This window comes from Trachurus japonicus, chromosome 13 (genome assembly GCF_045865225.1).
Source record: "Trachurus japonicus isolate A0001 chromosome 13, Traja_1.0".
NCBI classification, from domain to species: Eukaryota; Metazoa; Chordata; class Actinopteri; order Carangiformes; family Carangidae; genus Trachurus; species Trachurus japonicus.
The window spans coordinates 22494409-22515147 of NC_140919.1; the positions used below are offsets into that span (position 1 = coordinate 22494409).

The following is a 20739-nucleotide window of genomic DNA, read 5'->3' on the forward strand; positions in this document are numbered from 1 at the left end:
TTGTTCAGCATTCAGGTTATTGATTGATAACTTGTTAAACAGTGTGTTCAACACTGCAGTATCCTTTTCTATGGATTCCCCATTTTGAGTTGTCGGTGAAGCTCTATTGATAATCACTCCTGAGTATTAATGCCAAACTGCTATGGCTGCTTTAATGTGAAATTCATCCTGCTCTCAGCGACAGCGTCATGTACTGACAAATACTTTTTTGTACTGTCTGTCTTGTACTGTTGTGTAATGGTATATGTGATGTCGTAGTCGCTTTTCACAGCAGATATTTTGACTCATGTTATGTTATGTTATGTTTATTTATTTGATATGGACATCACAAATACATTAAGACTGTTCCAGTGGACAGACCAGATGCTTTGCTTGAGTGTGTTTAGCACAAGTGCTAATTTTCAACACCAGTCCATAGGCGGCTAATCTAAAAATACAGAACATATTATCAACAGTATGAGATAAAACCAAGTGCATGACACTACATCATAACAGTAACATACTAAAATATACAGAATCATGATCGTAACAGTAACAATAAAAAAGTCCATATTTATACATGTGAGCATTGTTGTTTTGCTTTTAACCATGCTTTTAGTCCTCTGTTAAAGGAGTTTGTGTCAGTCTCCAGTTTCAGGTGAGTGGGTAAAGTGTTCCATAGGTTAACCCCTTTTATTGAGAAGGCAGACTGTCCAAATGATGTTGTACACTTGGGGACAATGCAGTCGCCATTGTGGGAGGCTCGTGTGTTCACTCGGCTTGAGCTACAGCGTCTTTTTATCAGTGCAGAAAACAGAACACAGTAGGCTATCAACAATAGTATTCAAATATTCAAATGCCTTAAAGAGGAACTATGCAAGATTTTTACCTTAAAGGACAATTCCAAAATTTCAACCTGGAGCTGTAGTTTCCTAATATTTCAGGTCTAAAAGACTGAATCTGAAGATTTTCTTCGAAATTGCTCCTGTTTTGCAGTAGTTCTGTCTGTCCCCACATTGCCACAGCAGTGTATGATGGGAGCAGACCGATCTTACGCTGTTGAGGCTGTTTACATCCCACAAAACTGCATTTTTTTTCCCACAGACAGCGTCAGATGGCTATTCCAACATACACCGAGGGGTTTGTTTACTTCAGGAAAGCCAACATATTTGTAAACAGAGCTGTAATACAAAGTCTTGCGTGACAGTCAAGTTGATGCGCTCAGTATGTTCACAGGCAGAATGAACAATATCCAGACTTACTCCTACTGCTACGAAAACGTCGTGGCTCTGAGGTGATATTCTTTTGTTGTTAAACAAATGGGAGTTTCAGACGACCTGTAAACATACTGAGACGGTCAACTCGACTCTCGCACGGGACTTCGCAAGATCCCGCGGGACTTCGCGAGAACCGCAGAACAGGAGCAATTAAAAAGAAAATCTTCAGATTCATTACTTTAGACCTAAAATACTAGTAAACTATTTGCCTGAAATTGTCCTTTAATTAAACAACTTCAGAGTAATTGTGCTGGTTAAATGACTTGTTACAGGGAGAATGGAGGCTCTTTTTGCCCTCCACCTGGGGTCTCTTGGCCAAAAATAGCCTGCTAGACTGCTCTATGGCACTAAGACACTGGTAATCCGTAATCTTTTGTCAAAGTTACCCACCTCGGTAGACATTGCTTTATGGATTGCCTTTTTGCCGGCTTCGTTGAAAACAGATGCATATGTCCGGGGGGGAGGGAAGGGGGTTAACAGTGAGTTTTTACAACAGTGGAAGTACTCGCTCTGAAACTGTAGGGGGAGCTTTGTAGAGGAAAAAAAGCGACCAAAACAGCGAAAAAGCGACCAGACTCACAAGAACTAAACAGTTCCCTCTGACAAAGCATTAGACAATAAACTTAAGGTATTTTACAGTTAGTCTCCACACAGTAATTATGAAGTGCAGGCGTGTTTTTTTTTCACTGCTGCTCTCTCTAATTTTATGAAAATAAACACACAAGCGCTGGATTATGACTGCACTATCACTGCACTGGAGGCCATTGTTTTTTTTGGCAGCTTCATATTAACAACACAGTCAGGTAAATGGTAAATGGTAAATGGTCTGTATTTTATATAGCGCTTTTCCATCAGAAACGATACCCAAAGCGCTTTACAGTATATCATACATCACATTCACCCATTCACACACACATTCACACACTGATGGCGGAAGCTGCCATGCAAGGTGCTAACCACGACCCATCAGGAGCAAGGTGGGTAAGGTGTCTTGCCCAAGGACACTACGGCAGCAACCGGGACAGAGCGGGATTCACAGGTGTTGCTGTGTGAATGAGGCCTCCTCTCAACAATGAACTGACCACTGGGTGCTGGGTGCTTGGCACTGTTACTTCATTGTTTAATTCATTGTTGCCTAATCTTTCACCTTGTATTCTGTATGTGTGTACACTGTTGTCAGTACGCGTGTGTGTGTGTGTTACTCGCTAGATGAATACTGTTTCGGCAGAGGTTTTGCGGCCACAGATTTCCCCAGAGAGCCTGATGCAGGTCACTGAGGCTATAAGACTAATTAGAAAAGAGGAGGAAGGTTTGAATTAATCTTGGTGGCACAGATACTGTGCAACTGTGAAACACGCAGCAGACAGAGTGTACAATAACTGGAATTGGACCACTGCAGGATTTACACTTGTTTCAGCCTCATTTTTTCAGCCAACCTCATGTTCCTCCCCTTCTTTTACTGTCAAGCACAACACGCTGGTGAAAGGCTGCTGAGTAGAAATGCTTGTGTAACCCAGACAGAGGCACAAAAAACCATGTTTCTGTGGCAGCCTCACTCACATGGACTGAAGACGCACCAACAAACACACAGAGACTGGTTCCAGGATGCAACGATGGGGCTCCTACCTTCGGGACAGTAGCATCTGGGCCCCGCCAGGCTGCTGAAACAAGTGGCTCCATTTTTACAGGGCTGAGAGAGACAGTGGTCGACCAGCAACTGGCAGCGCTCCCCCTCATAACCTGACAACACACACATTCAAATCTCAAGCCACAGGTTTTGAACAAATATGCTAAAAATAGACACTGGCATGAGTCAGTCTTTGTGTAAGTGTATAGCCATATACACAATATATAAACTGAGGAAAGCAGGTTGGTAAATTACATATTTTAACCCTGAACTTCAAATGAAATGCAAAATAAAAAAAACTCCAAGAAAACCATGGTAGCGGCTAATCAGGATCCTACATCCTACATTTGACAGAGCCGTCTACTGTCTGCTAACGCCTTTTTATTTTTTCTCATTAGCTGCTCCCTGCTCTTTTGTTCTTATTTACATATTCTCTAAAAAGAAGAGGGAGAGTTTCTTTTCTCACGTCTCCACACATGACAAACAGTATTTTCTCACACTGCCCTAAAAATAAACACATCTAAGGGCCCGAGGTCATGTAAAATGGAATAAAGTGCACGTTGGACACAAGCACCTGCAGGGCAGCTGCATGTGAAGTTGCGTCCTTCACCCCCCTGCCTGACGTCGGCACAGGTGCCGTTGTTGCGACAAGGTCGGTGGTGACAGGCGTCGAACTCCTCGCAGAAGATTCCAGTGTAGCCGTCCTCACACTCACAGAAGAAGGTGCTCTGCCAAACGTAAATAAGCACACAATAAATTCACATGTCAAACCAATGAGCCTTGGAAAACAAATCAGGAACATAACAATGCAATAACAAGCTGCAGTGACACAGTTCAATTTTCTCAAAAAGTGAGGGGAATGATAATGAGAAACCCAGAGAGAGAGTCACTCCTGCAGCAGCTCTTTTAGTTGGAGGCATGTGTGGATGTACAGTTAGTGTGGATGTTTCTCTTAATTTGCTGCAGTGTGTTTTTATTACTGTCTTAAGGGTTGCGAATATCATAACCAGGCGTTTTTGAACACCAGCAGAAGACCATAATGAAAACTCCTCCAAAAACAAAAACTCGTTTTTTCATCACGTTGCACTGCTGTAATTTGTGGTACTGCGTTGTGTTGTTGTGCACTTCTGTGGCTTTTGTTCTTTTGTTTTCTGCTCTGCGCTGGTCTCTGCTATTAAATTAAACACAGGGAGAGTGTGGGTTTTTTTTTTTCTTCAGCCATACATTTTTGAATAATGATCAAAAGGCTCCTGCACCACTGAACACAATGATTCAGCTGCAGTAAAAGTCTCTGTGTAGAATAATATACGAACTTTGCTTGGCTTCGCTTATTTTGCAGTTGCACAATTGTTATAAGTTGTGAAGTGAGTGGTTGCTGAAACCAAGTATAGAACAATACTACAGAGTTAGTTTCCTCTGTGAATCTCAGCTTCATCCACACTTAAAGGGATAGTTCAACATTTTGGCAAATTGGCCCATTGCCATAATCCCTATAGTCACAGCAGTAGGTTCGTTACCTTTAATTGTCGGTGCAAGCTATTTTTAGAACGGCGGAGCTGAGCGGCGAGCTGCGCAGAGCTACACTACGGAGGCTCATGGGATTTCTTGGTTTCCCTCATCAAACTCATCAAATACACAATCCAACAACTCCAAAATGCTCTGGTGGACAAGTTGTGACTGGCACATTCACCACGCTATGAGATAATAACTTTTAGAGGTAAATACAGAGCCTGCTTGATGAAAAACTGTCCCTGACCGGAACGCGCATCAGCGGTTTTGCATGAATTTGCCTCTAAATCAACTCTGTCTGGTAATGTTATGTTATTATCTCATAGCGTGGTGACTGTGCAGGTCACAACTTGTCCACCAGAGCATTTTGGAGTTGTTGGATTGTCTATTTGATGAGTTTGATGTGGGAAACCAAGAAATCCCATGAGCCTCCGTAGTGTAGCTCTGAGCAGCTCACGGCTCTGCTCCGCTGTTCTAAAAATAACTTGCACTGACAATTAAAGGTAATGAACCTATACTGCTATGACTATAGGGATTATGGCAATGGGCCAATTTGCCAAAATGTTGAACTATCCCTTTAAGCTCAAATGCTTACTTGATATAAATAAACTTGTTTTCAAAGATTTCATACTCTTGATTCCTCACCTCAGATGGCTGTGTGATACATTTGCCTTTCCCGGAGCACTGAGGGTCACTAAAGCTGCTGCCAGGCTCCACGCAGCTGCTGGCCTTCACCGTCAGGTTGAGACGCAGGGTGACCTCCGGGGCCGTGGGGGCGCCTACACGCAACACACCTACCACAGAAGAGCTGAGTTAAGGACCTGTTAAACTATTCATGTAGCACAGAGTTATTTTTTAATGACAGGTGCTGCATTAGCAGATAAGATTAAATAGATGATCCCTAAGTCTTTGGAGAGAAGATTTGACTTAATGCTAGAGAGCTTTATTTGACTAAAGTGCAAAGACAGAACAGAGAGACTTGAGGATGAATTCTTCCGACTTTCATGATCCTCTAGCTTTTCTTTTTCTAACTGTCTGGAACAGTACTGAAAGAAATGTCATGATATTTTAGCGATTCATATTGGTTTCAGGGTGAACTGTTAAAACTTAAATGATTGCCTTTCCTCACACACCATCATCAGGTTACAGTTTGTCCAATATTTTATTTAACTGACTAATGATTGATGATAATTACACCCAGTACACATCATGCATGTTGACATTATCATAGTGAGCCATTGATTACTACAGACTCTTGTTGTATGATGCAGAGCAGATCTCACACGATCCCTGCCCCCCCAAAGAGTACACTTAACAAAACAAGAAAGAAACCAAAACAAAAACCAATACACTCCTATATGAACTGATACAAGCAGCTCATCATTGTGACCAAAATAGAGTGCGTGTGTGTGTGTGTGCCTCTCCGTCTTGTCTCTTTCTGGGTCTGTAAGTTCAGAACATCTCATTATATCTTCAAAGCTGACAGCTACACGAGCACTTGGATAAAAATAGCCTCGTAGTGAATATTAACTTCCATTTTTTTTAGAGCCCGATCCGAGGCCAATCAGCTTGCGAGTCCACCGACGACGAGACTCTGATGACGTCAGCACCATCCTCAGCCAATCGGAGAGGGGGCTGTCAAAATCAACGAATGCTCCTCTGTCATCCCTTGACAAATGATTGTCAGACCAATGACATCGAACATCGGACCTGCAGAGTCACGGCTCCTTTGAATCATGAAAGCAAATTGACGCACACATCCAGGCACACAGTGACGTGTGAGGAAGGAAATGCAATGTCACTGCACCGCTCCTCCCTGCTTACTGATGCTATGCACAGATTTTCCCAGCTGGCATGGCATGCGTGTTCGCAAGGTCACAACACCTTCATGGCTGCTGCAGGACGCACACTTGCAACTGGGTGTAAATGCAAGTTTGAGTTTGTGAAACGTTACTCATTTATTACCAAGCCTGACCCGCTGCTGCAGAAATAAAGAACAGGAAAAACCACCATGTCTTCATTCTTCTGCAGTTTGACCTTCACTCCTCCCTCCTTCTGCATCCTCTGTCCTGCTGTCCTCTACTCTCATCCCTTTTCTGCCTCACCATCTTTTCTTTCTTGTCTCTCTCTCTCTCTCCCTTTATCTGACTTTTGTTCTCTCTTACCCTCCATTATCCTCTCCCCTTAGATTTAACTCCCCAATGTCCTCTCCTTCTCTCTCTGTCTCCGTCTCTCTCTCTCTCTCTCTCTCCCTCCCTCCCTCTCTCTGTCTCTCTCATGAAATGAAACAGAAGCCAAATTGCCACAGACAAGTCAAGGTCAGCAGACAGGCAGCGTAGTGAAACAGCATCAGGTATGTAGAGCACATACAAAGGTCATCTAGCCTTTCCGTCAACGAGTGAGCCTCCAATACCCATAACCCACCCCCCAGCACCGCTCCACCCCTCCCTCCCCCAGCAGCCACTGCAGCTAAGGACTTTTTTTTTTGTCGCACTTGTGTAAGACTTTCACAAAATCCATATGTAGGAAGCTCAGTATTAAAATACAGAACAAATATCTGCTAATATCTCTGACTCACACAGACAAATATCATGTGCTCCTCCCTAACGACGTGTACAATTCATTTAAATCCATTAATGCTCAGATGTGAATGAGCTATTTGGATAAAGTTGGAAATAGAGTGTTTTCTCCCCAGCATCTTAATGGTTGTTGGACAGCTATCAAACTAATGAAATGATAAAAACAATAAAAAAAAACTACTACATAAAAATTACATTTTTGGTTTTATAATAATTCTTGTCTTAACTAAATATGACAAACTTCATGAAATAAATATCTATCAACTGTTTAAGTGTGAGTATTGATTGTTATACTTGTGTAGTGGTCAATTACAGCAACCTATCAATGCATTTTCTTTCATAAATTACACAGCACTTTCAGTGGGCTTGTTGTTGCTTGATGAAACCATGTCCTAAGTAAGACACTTGAGCATCATTGTCTCACTGACGGGTTTATAGCATGTGGACTTTGCAGGCCTACTGCAGACCCTAAATTACACTTGAATTTTCCGATTATTTTTGTTTATATTATGATAAAGTAGAAGAGATGATAAGATATTTATTGGAAACAGTTTCATATGCTAGTCCACATGAGGAAAATGGAGGAGTCTTACTCAGGAAGTAGTTCTGTCCCAGTGGCAGGAGGTGGTCTGACACCACCAGCCCATCAGGAGCTTGCAGGAACCACATCGTAGACCCGTTCAAAATGGAGGAACGGAGGAAACCCTCTTCGTTCAAACGCCAAAGCACTGGAGCTCCAGTGGTGTTCACCACCACCCTGGTTGGAGACACAAAGGAGGGGATGTCAGGACGGAGGATGAAGGAGAATCTGATGATTGTGAGCTTGGTTTGAAGTCTGGCTTTATATATAGCAACTTCACTATATTCACAGTGCAAATAATGGATGGCATCAGATTTTAAAATATAGATTCATTATAGACTCATATATTCCGGCCATACTCTGCAGTACATCCACTGAGCACTCGATTCGATACATCTTAAACAGTATTAAAATGTCAACAAATCAGCTTCAGCACGATAAATGACCTAATCCTGTGTGTCAGCTTCTAATCCTGATCTTAGTTTAAATAAGAAGCTTAATAAAATATCATCCATTCTTCACACTTGGTCATCGGCAGCAGTGCAGCCGTCAGTCGCTCTAATGGGCACTTTGCGCCGTGTTTGAACCCAGAACTGTTGATTAAAGGACAGTTTTCCTGTTTGCTGCTCCACCTTGGCATCATGCTCAGCAGCTCAGGTCTGGTGAGTAATGGCTGTCAATGGTCTGACCCAGTGGAGGTTACTTCCTGTTGAAACACTGTGGCTCATAAACTGTGAAATACAGCCTGTGTGGTCGTGAGGGGGGGGGGTGATCATTCATCAGGAACAGAGTCAGTTTGAGATGGACCAGAAAAATGAGTAAAAACTGGTTTGACAAGAGAGGAGGGGGAGAGTGTGTGTGAGGAAGTGTGGATGGGCACATCAGCACCACACTTTATAATCTGTTACTCAAACAAACCATTTTGTGCTGATACATTTTAGATTTAATTCATTTCGCTTGACTTGTTTTCATAATGTTCACACAGATGCACTTAACTTCGCATCATTGAACAGATCCTGCAGCATCCATACACAGCCAAGAGGAGGCAACCAGACATATCAAAGTCCTGTCAGATTGTCAGTGAGTAGATTTTTTAGGCTACTGTTTACCTGGGGAGGAATTATAACTGGAGTCTGTTGAAATCTACATTACCAGTCAAAAGTCTGGACATACCTTCTCATACAATGGTATTTTTTTATTGTTATTACTTTCTACATTGTAGATTCATACTGGTGACATCAAGTGACCTATACCCAGTTGAGATGGTTCGAAAAATCGGTAACACTTTATAACAAGTACACACTATTAAGCATTAGTTAAGCATTAATAAATACTGAATTCTTCATTTATAACGCATGAATACTCATTAGTATGTACTTAACAAATAAAGTTAGTGCTTATCAATGATGAGTAACATTTTTAATTGTGTTTATAAACTACATACTAATGAGTATTCATGTGTTATAAATGATGAATTCAGTATTTAATGCTTAATTAATGCTTAATAGTGTGTACTTAATATATAGTGTTAGAGAAAAATCTAATATATAAAACACATTCTGCTTTGTTTAATACTTTGTTTACCAATGCCATATGTGTTCCTGTGTTCCAGTATGTATCTACAATGTAGATAGTAATGAAAATAAAGAAAAACCTCTGAATGAGAAGGTGTGTCGAAAAGTCTGACTGTTACAAAAATTCAAAATCTTACACAACATGACAATCATTACATCATTGCCATGGGGGGTGGGGTACATCCTGGACAGGTGACAGATTAGTAGGAGCCCCAGGAGGGGTTCACGTGCACCCCTCCTGGGGCTCCTACTAGATCTATTAATAGGAAAACAACCTCACAAACTCATATTCACACAATTTATATACGTATGTCCATTTGTTTGGACTTTGGGAGGAAGCTGGAGAACCGGGTAAGAAATCACACAGGCACAGAAAAGCCTCAGGCCCAGGAATCAAACCCAGAACCCTCTTGCTGTGAGGCGATAGTGCTAACCACTTTACCACAGTGCCGGTCGCCCCCGTTCACATTTTTTACATTCCTAATGAAATTATCTCCCTCTATCCAGACTTTCTCTGTGATCAAGAAGCCAAAAGCAGCATCTGGAGGAGGCTCACGACTTCTTCTGCAAACATCTGAGCAGAGCTGCCGGGGACGACTGCTGCTGCCTGCTGCTCAGCAAAGGGAGAACGACAACAACAACAACACAGTCCATGTTTCCTGCCAGAGACTCTGGGCTCCAACAGTGGCTGCTGAAGAGAGAGCAAACACCAGAGCTGAGCCGTGTTACCGCACTGTGTCCTTGAAACGGAGAGACTGTGCACTGCTGAGCAGCTCTTCAACAGTTAAATGCTCCCTCCCTCCTCACACCTCAAATAATCATTTTCACATTAATAAAAAGGGAATAAAAAATGATCAATTATCCTCTCAGCTCTTGCCCTTGTGCATTTATTATAATGACTGCTTGCATAACCAACAATAATTATTATTACCTCTATGGTACTTAAGAACTGCAACCGGCAGCACTTCACAGGGAAAATAAGATAAAGAAAAGCAGATCCATGACGTGTTGAACTTAAAACAATCAGACTCAGACAAGTACATTCAGGCATTAGCCACCAGCTGTTTGATTGTTAGAAGATGACAGGGCTGTGCAAGAGACAAAATAATAATCAGATCTTCAATCTTTATCTTAACTAAAAGGTTTTCTTTAAGTGACCACTGCCGGTTTAAAGCCACAGGTTAAAAACCCTCTTCTTACTTGAGCCTCATCCAGACCTCAGCCACAGCTCGGGCTATATGAGGATATATTTTAGGTCATGCTCATAAGTGGGGGCAAGTTGCAGTGTCACAAGTGGATTGGCATGAAGGCTGTCCTCGAAATGTAGAGGTGAAGAGGGAGCTGAGCCTGAAGGTGAATCTGTGAGCCGTGACTGGAATAATAAGATGGCGGACAGGCGACTCACAGCTGAAATTATTTTTTTTTTTCGTGGGGTGTCTGAGTTCAGCCACAGGGACAATATGAGGAGCTGAGATATCTGGGGATCTGCTGCTATTTTAAATTTAAGAAATTATCCAGTTGGCATTTTATATGGATGGTTCAGTAAAAAAAAGACCCTAGGATAGGAATCATTCGTTATAATGTAGTGTCCATTCAGCAAATTTGGACTAAGCTAATTACTACTTCAACCCAAACAATTACTGTCATTGGTTTACCATTTAAACATGTTGAAAGTATTCATCAGTGGTGTTTTTATTGTTGCCCAAAACGCTGCTTGTATCTGTTAGTGTCAGCAGCTGCATGACAACCACTCTCTCCAGCCTCTTTGGGATACAAGAGCCGTATTACATTATTATCAGGCAGCCTCTCCAAATCGATGTCAGCTCAGGATCACTGCTTCATTTCCAAGAGGCACATGTGTATTTGTACGTGAGTGCCCTTCACAATGTCTCAGCGAGCTTTCAGGTGTTGTGTGTAATTATACAGTATGAAAACAAAGCAACAACAGTTGATTAAATTTCAGCTCTTGCCTCCCAATCTGAGATCGTGATCCGAGCCCTGAGTTGTGCCGACCATCTGTAATGAGGGGCGACATCAAGGGCAGTGTTTACCTTGACCATTACTCCTGCATAATTCATCGACCCTGATTTACAGAGCCTTTGTGATACTGCTCTTGAGCAAACACGCTCTGAAAAAGATGGAATATGCAGAGGGGTGTAATACAGTGCGTGTGCCAGGAGTGGATTATGAGGAGATTCAAATGGAAGGTCATTAGTTACAAAAAGCTACAAGCTGCGCTGCGTTGTCAACAAAAGTTGCTGCATGGTAAAGAATGCGGATAAGATGCTGTGCGGAGAAGATGCTATTTTAAGCTCTTCTTTGTGATTATGCAGACTGTACTGCATGCTCTGTTGTTATTGCTGTTGATTAGGCTCTAACAAGCGGGGCCAGTTTGGTTAATTAAGGCAGTTTTTAGGTTAGGTGTAGGGACTTTGTGTCCTTAGATCAAGCTGAAAAACACTGTTTAATTAGCCACATGAGTGTGAAAAAGTGTCTTCCACATCCCTAACCAGACCTATGACCTATGCCCATACCTGCATACCCTTTCATATCACTGCAGTAATGCTCAGTTCACTTTAAAGACTTAAAATCTAAAAAGGTAACACAAAAATATAAAGTTATATATATCAACCAAACTGTTAATGAACTGCCCCAACTATGAATTGCATCAGCAAAAGTAACTCATGTGCAACCATCTTTGAACAGTGCATGAACACTTCCGGCTTGCGATACTTAAAGGTTTCCCTCTTCCTCCTATTCTCCTGACATTGAACAAATGAGGTAAGAACTTCGTCCACCAGAGGTTAACAAAAAGTGCACTGCATTTTCTTTTATGAGAACATTTTTTGTACTGTCATCCACACAGGGGCTTTCACTAATTCTGCCTATTCTGCTAGATTTCACCTCTGCACAGGTTAAAGATGCACAGAGTGGCTGTGTAAAGGGGCTCTTTAAAAGGAAGGAAAAGCACAGGTGTAAATAGCCTGGATTCTGTTTAGTTGCTTTAGCTGCTGTTTCATTGTCCTGGTGCTGTGTATGTCGGCTCACCGTCACGACTTATATTACTGGGACATCTGAATAGAACGGAACCATACATTCTGTTAATATTAATCACAGTGTCAAGGCAAGTGTGAGTTATTTTAAGGGTTAGAATTAGTTACCAACAGAACAGAACAGAACCGATAGAAGTGAGTCACTGAAGGTCAACAAAAGTAAGATATTAAGTAAGATATATATTTTTACTTATTCCGCAACAAAATCTACTGAAATGGTAAAAAACTAATTTTGTATAAATGTGTAATTTGTGCCACCACAACCAGTGCAAGAAAACTGTTACGAGAGTCTCAGAGATATCAATCAAGCACATATGTTCACACCCACACAATCCTGGGAAACGGTCCAAACACCTGAACCGTGAATGAAACCTGCAGTCATTAAGAATCAAACATTCACTGCCTGCCGGCTTGAAAGGTTATTGATACTGGGTTGTATTTACTGTCTAACCAAGATTTTTCAAATCCAGATTTTTAAAGCCAGTTTTCAAGTATTTAGACAGATTTTTGGTGGACTGCTCCTTAAGGGCAAAGCTGGCTTACGAACAGGCACTTACCATATTTTTAATAGTCACCACAAGCTTGCTGTCACACAGCAAACCTGTAGCATGAGAGTAAGCCACAATGGAAGTGCTGATTAGCTTGTAAGCGGATCCCTAGGCAAAACATAATGAAGCCATCATTTGTAGTCTGTTGGTAAATTAAACTGTACCGAGTTACATTTCTCCCAGCGAACCCCCAGTCTGTTAATCCAGCACTGCTTTCAGAGGGATACCAGTCTGTCAGAAAAGGTACAGGTATAGGCGACACACTTACTTCACAGCCGTCTCTTCAGGCACCTCCAGAGACAGAGTCAGAGTTCCTGAAGTCAGCTCACACAGCTCAGGACTCACACAGTGCAGACCCTCCGTCACCTGAAACACACACACACATCATATGTTTTCGCACATTTTAAAGGGATAGTTCAACATTTTGGCAAATTGGCCCATTGCCATAATCCCTATAGTTTTACGAGTAGGTTCGTTACCGTTAATTGTCGGTGCAAGCTGTTTTTAGAACGGCAGAGCAGAGCCGCAAGCTGTTCAGAGTTATGCTACGGTGGCTAATGGGATTTCTTGGTTTCCCTCATCAAACTCATCAAATATACAATCCAACAACGCTCCTGTGAACAGGTTGTGACCTGCACATTCACCACGCTATGAGATAATAACAGAATGTTACCAGACAGAGTTGTTTTAGAGGTAAATTCATGCAAAACCGCTGATGCACGTTCCCGTCAGGGGCAGTTTTTCAGCAAGCAGTATCTGCATTTACCTCTAAAACAACTCTGTCTCGTAACGTTCTGTTATTATCTCATAGCGTGGTGAATGTGCAGGTCACAACTTGTCCACGACAGCGTTTTGGAGTTGTTGGATTGTGTATTTGATGAGTTTGATGAGGGAAACCAAGAAATCCCATGAGCCTCCGTAGCGTAGCTCTGAGCAGCTTGCGGCTCTGTTCCACCGTTCTAAAAACAGCTTGCACCGACAAATAAAGGTAACAAACCTACTGCTATCACTATAGGGATTATGGCAATGGGCCAAAATGTTGAACTATCCCTTTAAAGATAAACCCACAGAATCTTAAATTTAACCTGGGAGTTACTGTATCTCACCCTGTCGGCCTCCCATGGCACCACCAGCAGCCTCTGCCCGGCTTTAGGTTGCCATGGCTGCAGAGATGCTGGCGTTGTGGTGGAGGGCGCGGTGGTCGGCTGCTGTGGCTGAGTGGCAGCTGCGGTGGTGGGGGCGACCGGGGTTGCCAGTTCAGGAGCCGAGGGGGTGGCGGGGTCCCATTCGGCAACCGCCAGGTCGATCTGATCACACCTCTCGCCCTCGTAGCCTTCAGTGCATTCGCAGGTGTAGGCTGGCTCCCCCTCCTCCCCGCTGCTGCTCCGGCTGCAGTTTCCATGGAGACAGGGGCTGCTGGCACACGGGTCTGTGAAAAACTGAAATAACGGAGAAAATAAATAAAAACAGAGCGAGGGAAACAGAACAAAAACATCATTATCTAACTGTGCACTGTTGTCCTTTGTACTGTTTTTTTTTCCGTCACTCTTTGTCCATTTCCCTGGTGAGAGTGCAGAGCTGAGATTCAGTTTCGTTTTATGAAGCCTTGTGAAAAAGCAAGAAAATGTATGAGTAGTTCAAAGCCACACTGATCATTCTTTTCTTTCATGTAACTCGTATTATTCCTTCAGTTGTCTCTGACTCAGCTTCCCTTTTGCACTCTGCTCTTTTCTTTTATTACATTTCATGTTCCTAATCAGGTTTTGCAGGACTGTCCCCCCCCCCCCCACACACACACACACAGTATGAATACACACATACCTGCAAACACACTTTCATTTCATCCCCCAAACATGGTTTCCCGCATCATGTGACGTTGTGGAAAATGCACCCTGACAACCGTCTTCATGCTGTTTTCCTGCATCAATAATTGACCATATTTGGAAGAAAACATTTCAGCATGGATGTTGAAGGTGAAAGAGGACAAAGCCGAGCTTGTGTAGCTTTACTTCCCGACGCCATGCTGCCTTTTGCTCGGCTTTCGGAGCCTTCTTAGGCTTAGGAACGTCTATAATCCTGCTGCTTCTTATTTATGAGGCAAATTCGCTGAAACAACCTCAGGTAGGTTATCTGCAGCTCCAGCTGCCTGATTTAAATGTGCTCAGATAACAGTTTTAATAAAACCAGGAGAGAAACAAAAACCTGGGCTGGAGAGTGCAGGTGAACACCGGGATGGAAGTGATGCTCATAGCAAATCCCTTGGTGCATATAGATGGGGACGGGAGCATATGTGTGTGTGCGAGTGTGTGTGTCAGTGAGAGAAACAGAGCCGAGCAGAACAACAGGGCAGCATTAACAGTCGGCTCTCTCCACAACCGAGTCACAGCTCATTAGTGTTAATCTCTCTCAGGTTTGTACTCACAGAGCCTCTATCAAACTCTGTCTCTCTGCTCTGAAGCACAACAATCCCAACAGCCCCATCAGGCCGCACTTCGCTTCTTACACAGTCTGCTGAGCTTATCTCTAGCTAAACGGCCACCAGGGATCGACTTTATCAACCTTTGGAGAGCAGCAGCGTTGCCTCGTCTGGGTTAGAGCAGGAAGCACTGGGAGTCCAGTCTCATGACCTTTTTCAACTGTCGCACCAGATTTCTCTTCCATGCTTAACGGTGGCCACGCAGACCAGCTGCACAAAATGAGCAGAACACGTCAGGACTCGGTATATCATCTACAATCTGTATCACAGCAACTCGCTGTATTTATCCTGATACACATTTTAGCCAAACCTATTTCATATTGTGATTGTTACAGGATATTGAGATTGATCAGCCTGCTTCAACCTAACTAATATCTAAGAGATATCTGAGGAAATTCATACATTTAGGCCTGTATTCCTATTATTATTATTCGTATTATTCTCCAGCTCTTATGCCCTCAGCTCTTGCAATCAATTTCCTTTAAGCAGCTGATAATAACCCACATTAGTCCCTTCATCTATATTCCCACATTGACCAACAAACAGAACAAAGAGATTCTCTCAGGCCAAATTAATTGCTTCACAAGGTGCTGTTATCTACTATTTGCTAATTTGGGATGGCTGCCCCGAGGAGGAAGGATCGATGTAGGCAGACGGAGGGAAACAGCAATGCTAGTTAAGCCATTGGCATCGTCACTTTAACCTGGTGGAGAAGATGGATGAGTCTGTTTCTGGAGATATACCACACACACACACACACACACACACACACACACACACAAACACTCAGCTTCTAGGTCACATTTGGGGCATTACTTGCATCCATTTCCTGCTGCAGACTAAATGCCAACTATAACCACTGACCCCAAACCAGCTTTGTCTCTTTAACTGAAGACGCAATTAGACAAGCTTTCTTCAATTAAGTGGTCTGAAATCTGTCCCAATAGGTAGCCTCAGACAGACATAGACACACACAGATATGTTCTTTTAACTATGCTTGGAGGCACATAAATGCATACACGCTTATTACCATGTGTTATGCATGGTGTGTTTTAATTGGTCTGTAATGAAGGAGGGGAAAGGAACACAAAAAGCATCAGTACAAAAGCATAAAATCATTACAGAAAGCAAAATGAGCTTAAAGGATAATTTCCGTTTTTTTACAACCTGGACCTTATTTCTAGCATAAAATAAGATCATTTTACTCACCCAGACAACTTTGGTGTCATTTGGAGTTGTTTTGACGAAATTAGCCCCAGTGGAGCGGCGTGTATATCCGTATAATGCGAGAACACGGGGCACGCAATGCAGCCTCTAAATAACACATTATCCGCCGCAAAACTCGTTCATTTCGCCAATATTTTGTTATGATACACTAGTGCTATTCCCCTCCGAGCCCGTGGTGACATCAACATGCTGCGCCTGTAGGTAGTGATGGGTCTCTGACACCCGAGGCTCCGACACATGCGCGGTAGCTCATGAAGCATTTGTATCGAACCACTGTGCCGAGGCGTGGTTTGGTCACGTGACTTGTGACGTATGAACCACTTGGATGACGTTTGAAGCAGTTGAGTGGTTCAGTCATTCATGAAGCACCGTCAATGTTTTGGTTGTCTCGGCTCTCTGTGAGAGCTGAGCTGAGCCCTCGAAGCACATAGAAACTGAGGCGGCAGAGATTTGGTTGGAAAGTGTAGCATTCAGTACCAGGAATTCTATAACATGATATGTGGAGCAGAGGAAAAATAATTTCTTTAAGCGTAACACGCATATTTGTAACAATTGAAGCGTCAACGACCGTATGGGCTTCAGAAATATTTAATACGTCCCGTACGACACATCATGAAACTGACGGTGGTGCACCGTGATTACATCGGGCTTTCACCCCACAGACGTGAGATTGAATCCTTTGCCGAACTTGCCATATTTCTTTTCTATTTTGAAATGAGATCACATTTGCCATCTACACCATTTCACATCGTATAAAGCCATAGACTGTCTAGACTTGTTTCAGAGGAGAATGTAATTCATAGCAGAGCCTAATAGCTATATCAGGCTAAGTCAATACCGAAAGCCTATCATATGCCAAATGAGAAACTTCATTTTATATTTTTATTTTTATTGTTTCAGCTTGAAACCATACAACCATGTAACGTTTGTTGAACAGGAGTGTGCATGGCAAATCAAATCTCAAACAATCAATGAACCAATGAATGACACGTCTCAATTGCACTTCATTTTATTGAACACTAGATGTCGTACTGGAGCACTGTGTCAGTGAAGCCTCGCGAGTAATGAATCATTACTCGAAAAAGGTGTTGAAGCCTCAACAAAGCCTCGATTGCCCATCACTACCTGTAGGTTGACTACTAACCATGGATGTATTATATTAACTAACGCTACTAACCTCTTATCTGGATGATGTCATCTCCGACCGCTGCCCGGCGCGGCTAACTTGCTACCGCTAATGCTATGGTTCGTTTCTGCGTGTTTCTGACTTGTCAGAACAAAATGAGCAGCTGGATGAAGTTCAGCTTCCACAGGCTTCCTCTCCGCAGCCTGGACTCACTAAAGCTCCGGCTAGTTGAGATAAAAATGGACCTGAATGCCGAAGCAGAATGATTATTATCAGAATGAGCCGGGCAGCGGTCGGAGATGACATCATCCAGATCAGAGGTTAGTAGGTCAACCTAGAGACCCCGGATGTTGATAACATGCCACCACGGGCTCGGAGGGGAATAGCACTAGTGTATCATAACAAAATATTGGCGAAATGAACGAGTTTTGCGGCGGATAATGTTATTTAGAGGCTGCATTGTGTGCCCCGTGCTCTCGCATTATACGGATATACGCGCCGCTCCACTGGGGCTAATTTCGTCAAAACAACTCCAAATGACACCAAAGTTGTCTGGGTGAGTAAATGATCGTATTTTATGCTAGAAATAAGGTCCAGGTTGTAAAAAACGGAAATTATCCTTTAACTTCAGTTTTGAGTTTGTCCATTTGGAACATGGTAACATAAATTGATCATTTCATTGAGCTATGCAAACTAAACATGACACCAACTGGCAAGAGCATGAAATGCCGTATTTTCATAAATGCAGCAGAAAGTCTTTGCTGAGTTCGGTGTCACCTAAAATGTGTGGGAGAGGGTGAGAGATCAAGTGTGTCAAGCAAATGCTGCTTTTCGTGGAGGGTGTTTTTGTGCGCACCTGACAACTTGACATCCTCTGACAATTAACACTGATGTGATGGTGTGACAATGTCAGTTTTTAAGGATTTTACTGACACCTTGTCAGGAAAGGAAATATTTATACTCCGATTATGCACTCCAGGGCAGACCCATATCCCGTCTGGCCTGGGAATGACTTGGGATCACCCAGGAGAAGCTGGAAAATGTTACCAAAGAGAAGGACGTTTGTAGCTCCCTGCTTTACCTGCTGCCAGTGTGACCCAACCCCAGATAAGCGAAAGAAAATGTAAGATTGAATGATGATGTACTGTGTCATTGGACTAAATTAAAACAAGAAAATACATGTTATTATGTATCACACACTTCCAGTTAATTGAGGACTGGTGTAGTTTAAACATTCTTGCACGGCACGGAGCATTAACAATAGTAAATTAGCTAATTAAAATTTTATTGGGTTTTAATTTAGCTTTTTTATATTTCCAGGAAATATTTGCAAATTATGGAGATATAAAATTATTTGTACAGTGACTGGAATACACATCTTTTTGCCAGTGCTGTGCTACAGGCATCAAAGTTAGGCTCCAGAGTTGGGAAAAAGACACACAGATAGAAAGCCTAGCACACAAGTCCTTGAGCTAGTCATTGCAGTAAGTCCCCACCAGCCCAACACATCTTAGTTAGACCGACCTCTGACCTTCGAGAGAGTAGAGAAAATTTCTCTGAGTCATATTGCAGGCTGCTGAAGTTTTAAGAGGTAAACTCAGCCTGTTATTGCACAGTAAGTGGGTGGTGGTGACAAACTGAGAGAGAAATTATTAGGAAAGGTGAAATGCTGAGGAAAAACAAGGACACAGTGATTATTTTATTTATCTATCACTCAACAACTAGTGATTCCAAAACCTGCGGTATAAAGACATTCTGCAAGCTTCATAAGAAAAACAGTCCTGTTTTTAGCCTGACTGTCCCTGAGCAGTATGTTATCCCTCAAATGAAGCTTAACAAGCTCAGCTGGTGTTATGACTAGATTCTTTCCAGTCTGCATTGCCTGAACCTACACAGGACACAACAGAAATGCTGTATGTGCAACAACAGCAACAAAGGTGTGTTATGATGGAGGAAGCTGCAATGTGAACGGTGAATGCTTTCCCCCACCATTTCAATGAATCCAGTATGTGGTCAAAATAAACAAGAATGTCCACAGACATTTGCATGTTTTTTGTACGGATCAGTTTAAGCTATACAGAATAGGCAATATTGTAATGCTACAGCATACAAATACACAGCACAACACTCATTGTTGAATGGAAGGAAGGAATCCCTGCAAAGTAAGTTTAAGGTTGTGCAAATTTACCTCCAGCTGTGGACAAGTGCAGGTGAAGGTGAAAGATTCAGTACATGGACGGACCACCTCCATCCAAAGTGTTGTGAAGAGTGGTAGAGTTGGAGGACAACTGTTTTAGCACTGTATCAGAGAGGATTATTTGTGCATACGATCACAACTTAAATGTGCAAGAACGGGAAGTGGATGGGAAGCAGATTATCTGATCTGTAGTTAGTTGCAAAAAATGCCTTAAATGAGGAAAAGCCAGCACAGCTGCAGTGTTAAAATGCAGAATTTAGCTGCTCGACAGCTGCTAGCAAGGACGACAAAGCCAGTGACGCTTGTATGATTAGTTAATTATGTTGCCATCACCACAGGTCGCAGAGGCAGATGACACCTGATCAAGAAGCAACCATGGGTGCCTACTACATCATTGTTACCAAAAGTGTGTATTTCCAGTGCACTTTACCATCTTTCTCTCGTCCAGTAAAATGACATCCGGTTGGTTTGCCGACGGCCGTCTGCCTGACTGCACCTGAATGCAACATCAGTGCCTCCATCCTTCCTCACACTACACAGTGGTGACAGTTTGCAGGCGCTACCTCGAAAACTTTCTCCCCGAGCTGACAGCTCTGCTGAGTTGCCGTGGTCACCTACGGTCATGCTGCCACTCAACGTAAAAAATGGCGATGCAACATGGCAGCCGCCTCGGTTCGGTGCGTTGCCCACTTATGTATTTGTAACAACTTGTAACAACTCATTCTAAGGTACGATAAAGCTTTCATTTGTATGCGGGTATGATTCGACTTCAGTGAAATACGTATTAATGAAAGCAATATTTGATTTTTGCTAATAAAAAGCCAAATAAGTTACGTACTGGGACTCAGTCGTATGAACGTAGCCTCACTTTCATTTCATTGTGCTGGAGAGCGTTTACTATGAACAAGCAGATCAGCGGCTGAGTTCAACAAGGTGCTGTGAACCTGATGAAGCTCAAGCTCTCAACTGTTTCATAACAGCAGTTAG

At 42.7% G+C, this 20739-nt stretch overlaps 1 protein-coding gene across 1 annotated transcript in view; it reads right to left on the reverse strand.

The window, feature by feature from the left end:
• dner (delta/notch-like EGF repeat containing) overlaps positions 1–20739 on the reverse strand; it is a 109337-nt gene that overhangs the window by 15387 nt on the left and 73211 nt on the right. The window contains exons 2-7 of the mRNA XM_085795398.1: positions 13833–14165; positions 12995–13092; positions 7565–7728; positions 5038–5186; positions 3458–3611; positions 2883–2996 (exon numbers count right to left, since the gene is read on the reverse strand). Coding sequence (XP_085651524.1) covers positions 2883–2996; positions 3458–3611; positions 5038–5186; positions 7565–7728; positions 12995–13092; positions 13833–14165 — 1012 coding nt within the window. The remainder of the gene's footprint in view (positions 1–2882; positions 2997–3457; positions 3612–5037; positions 5187–7564; positions 7729–12994; positions 13093–13832; positions 14166–20739) is intronic.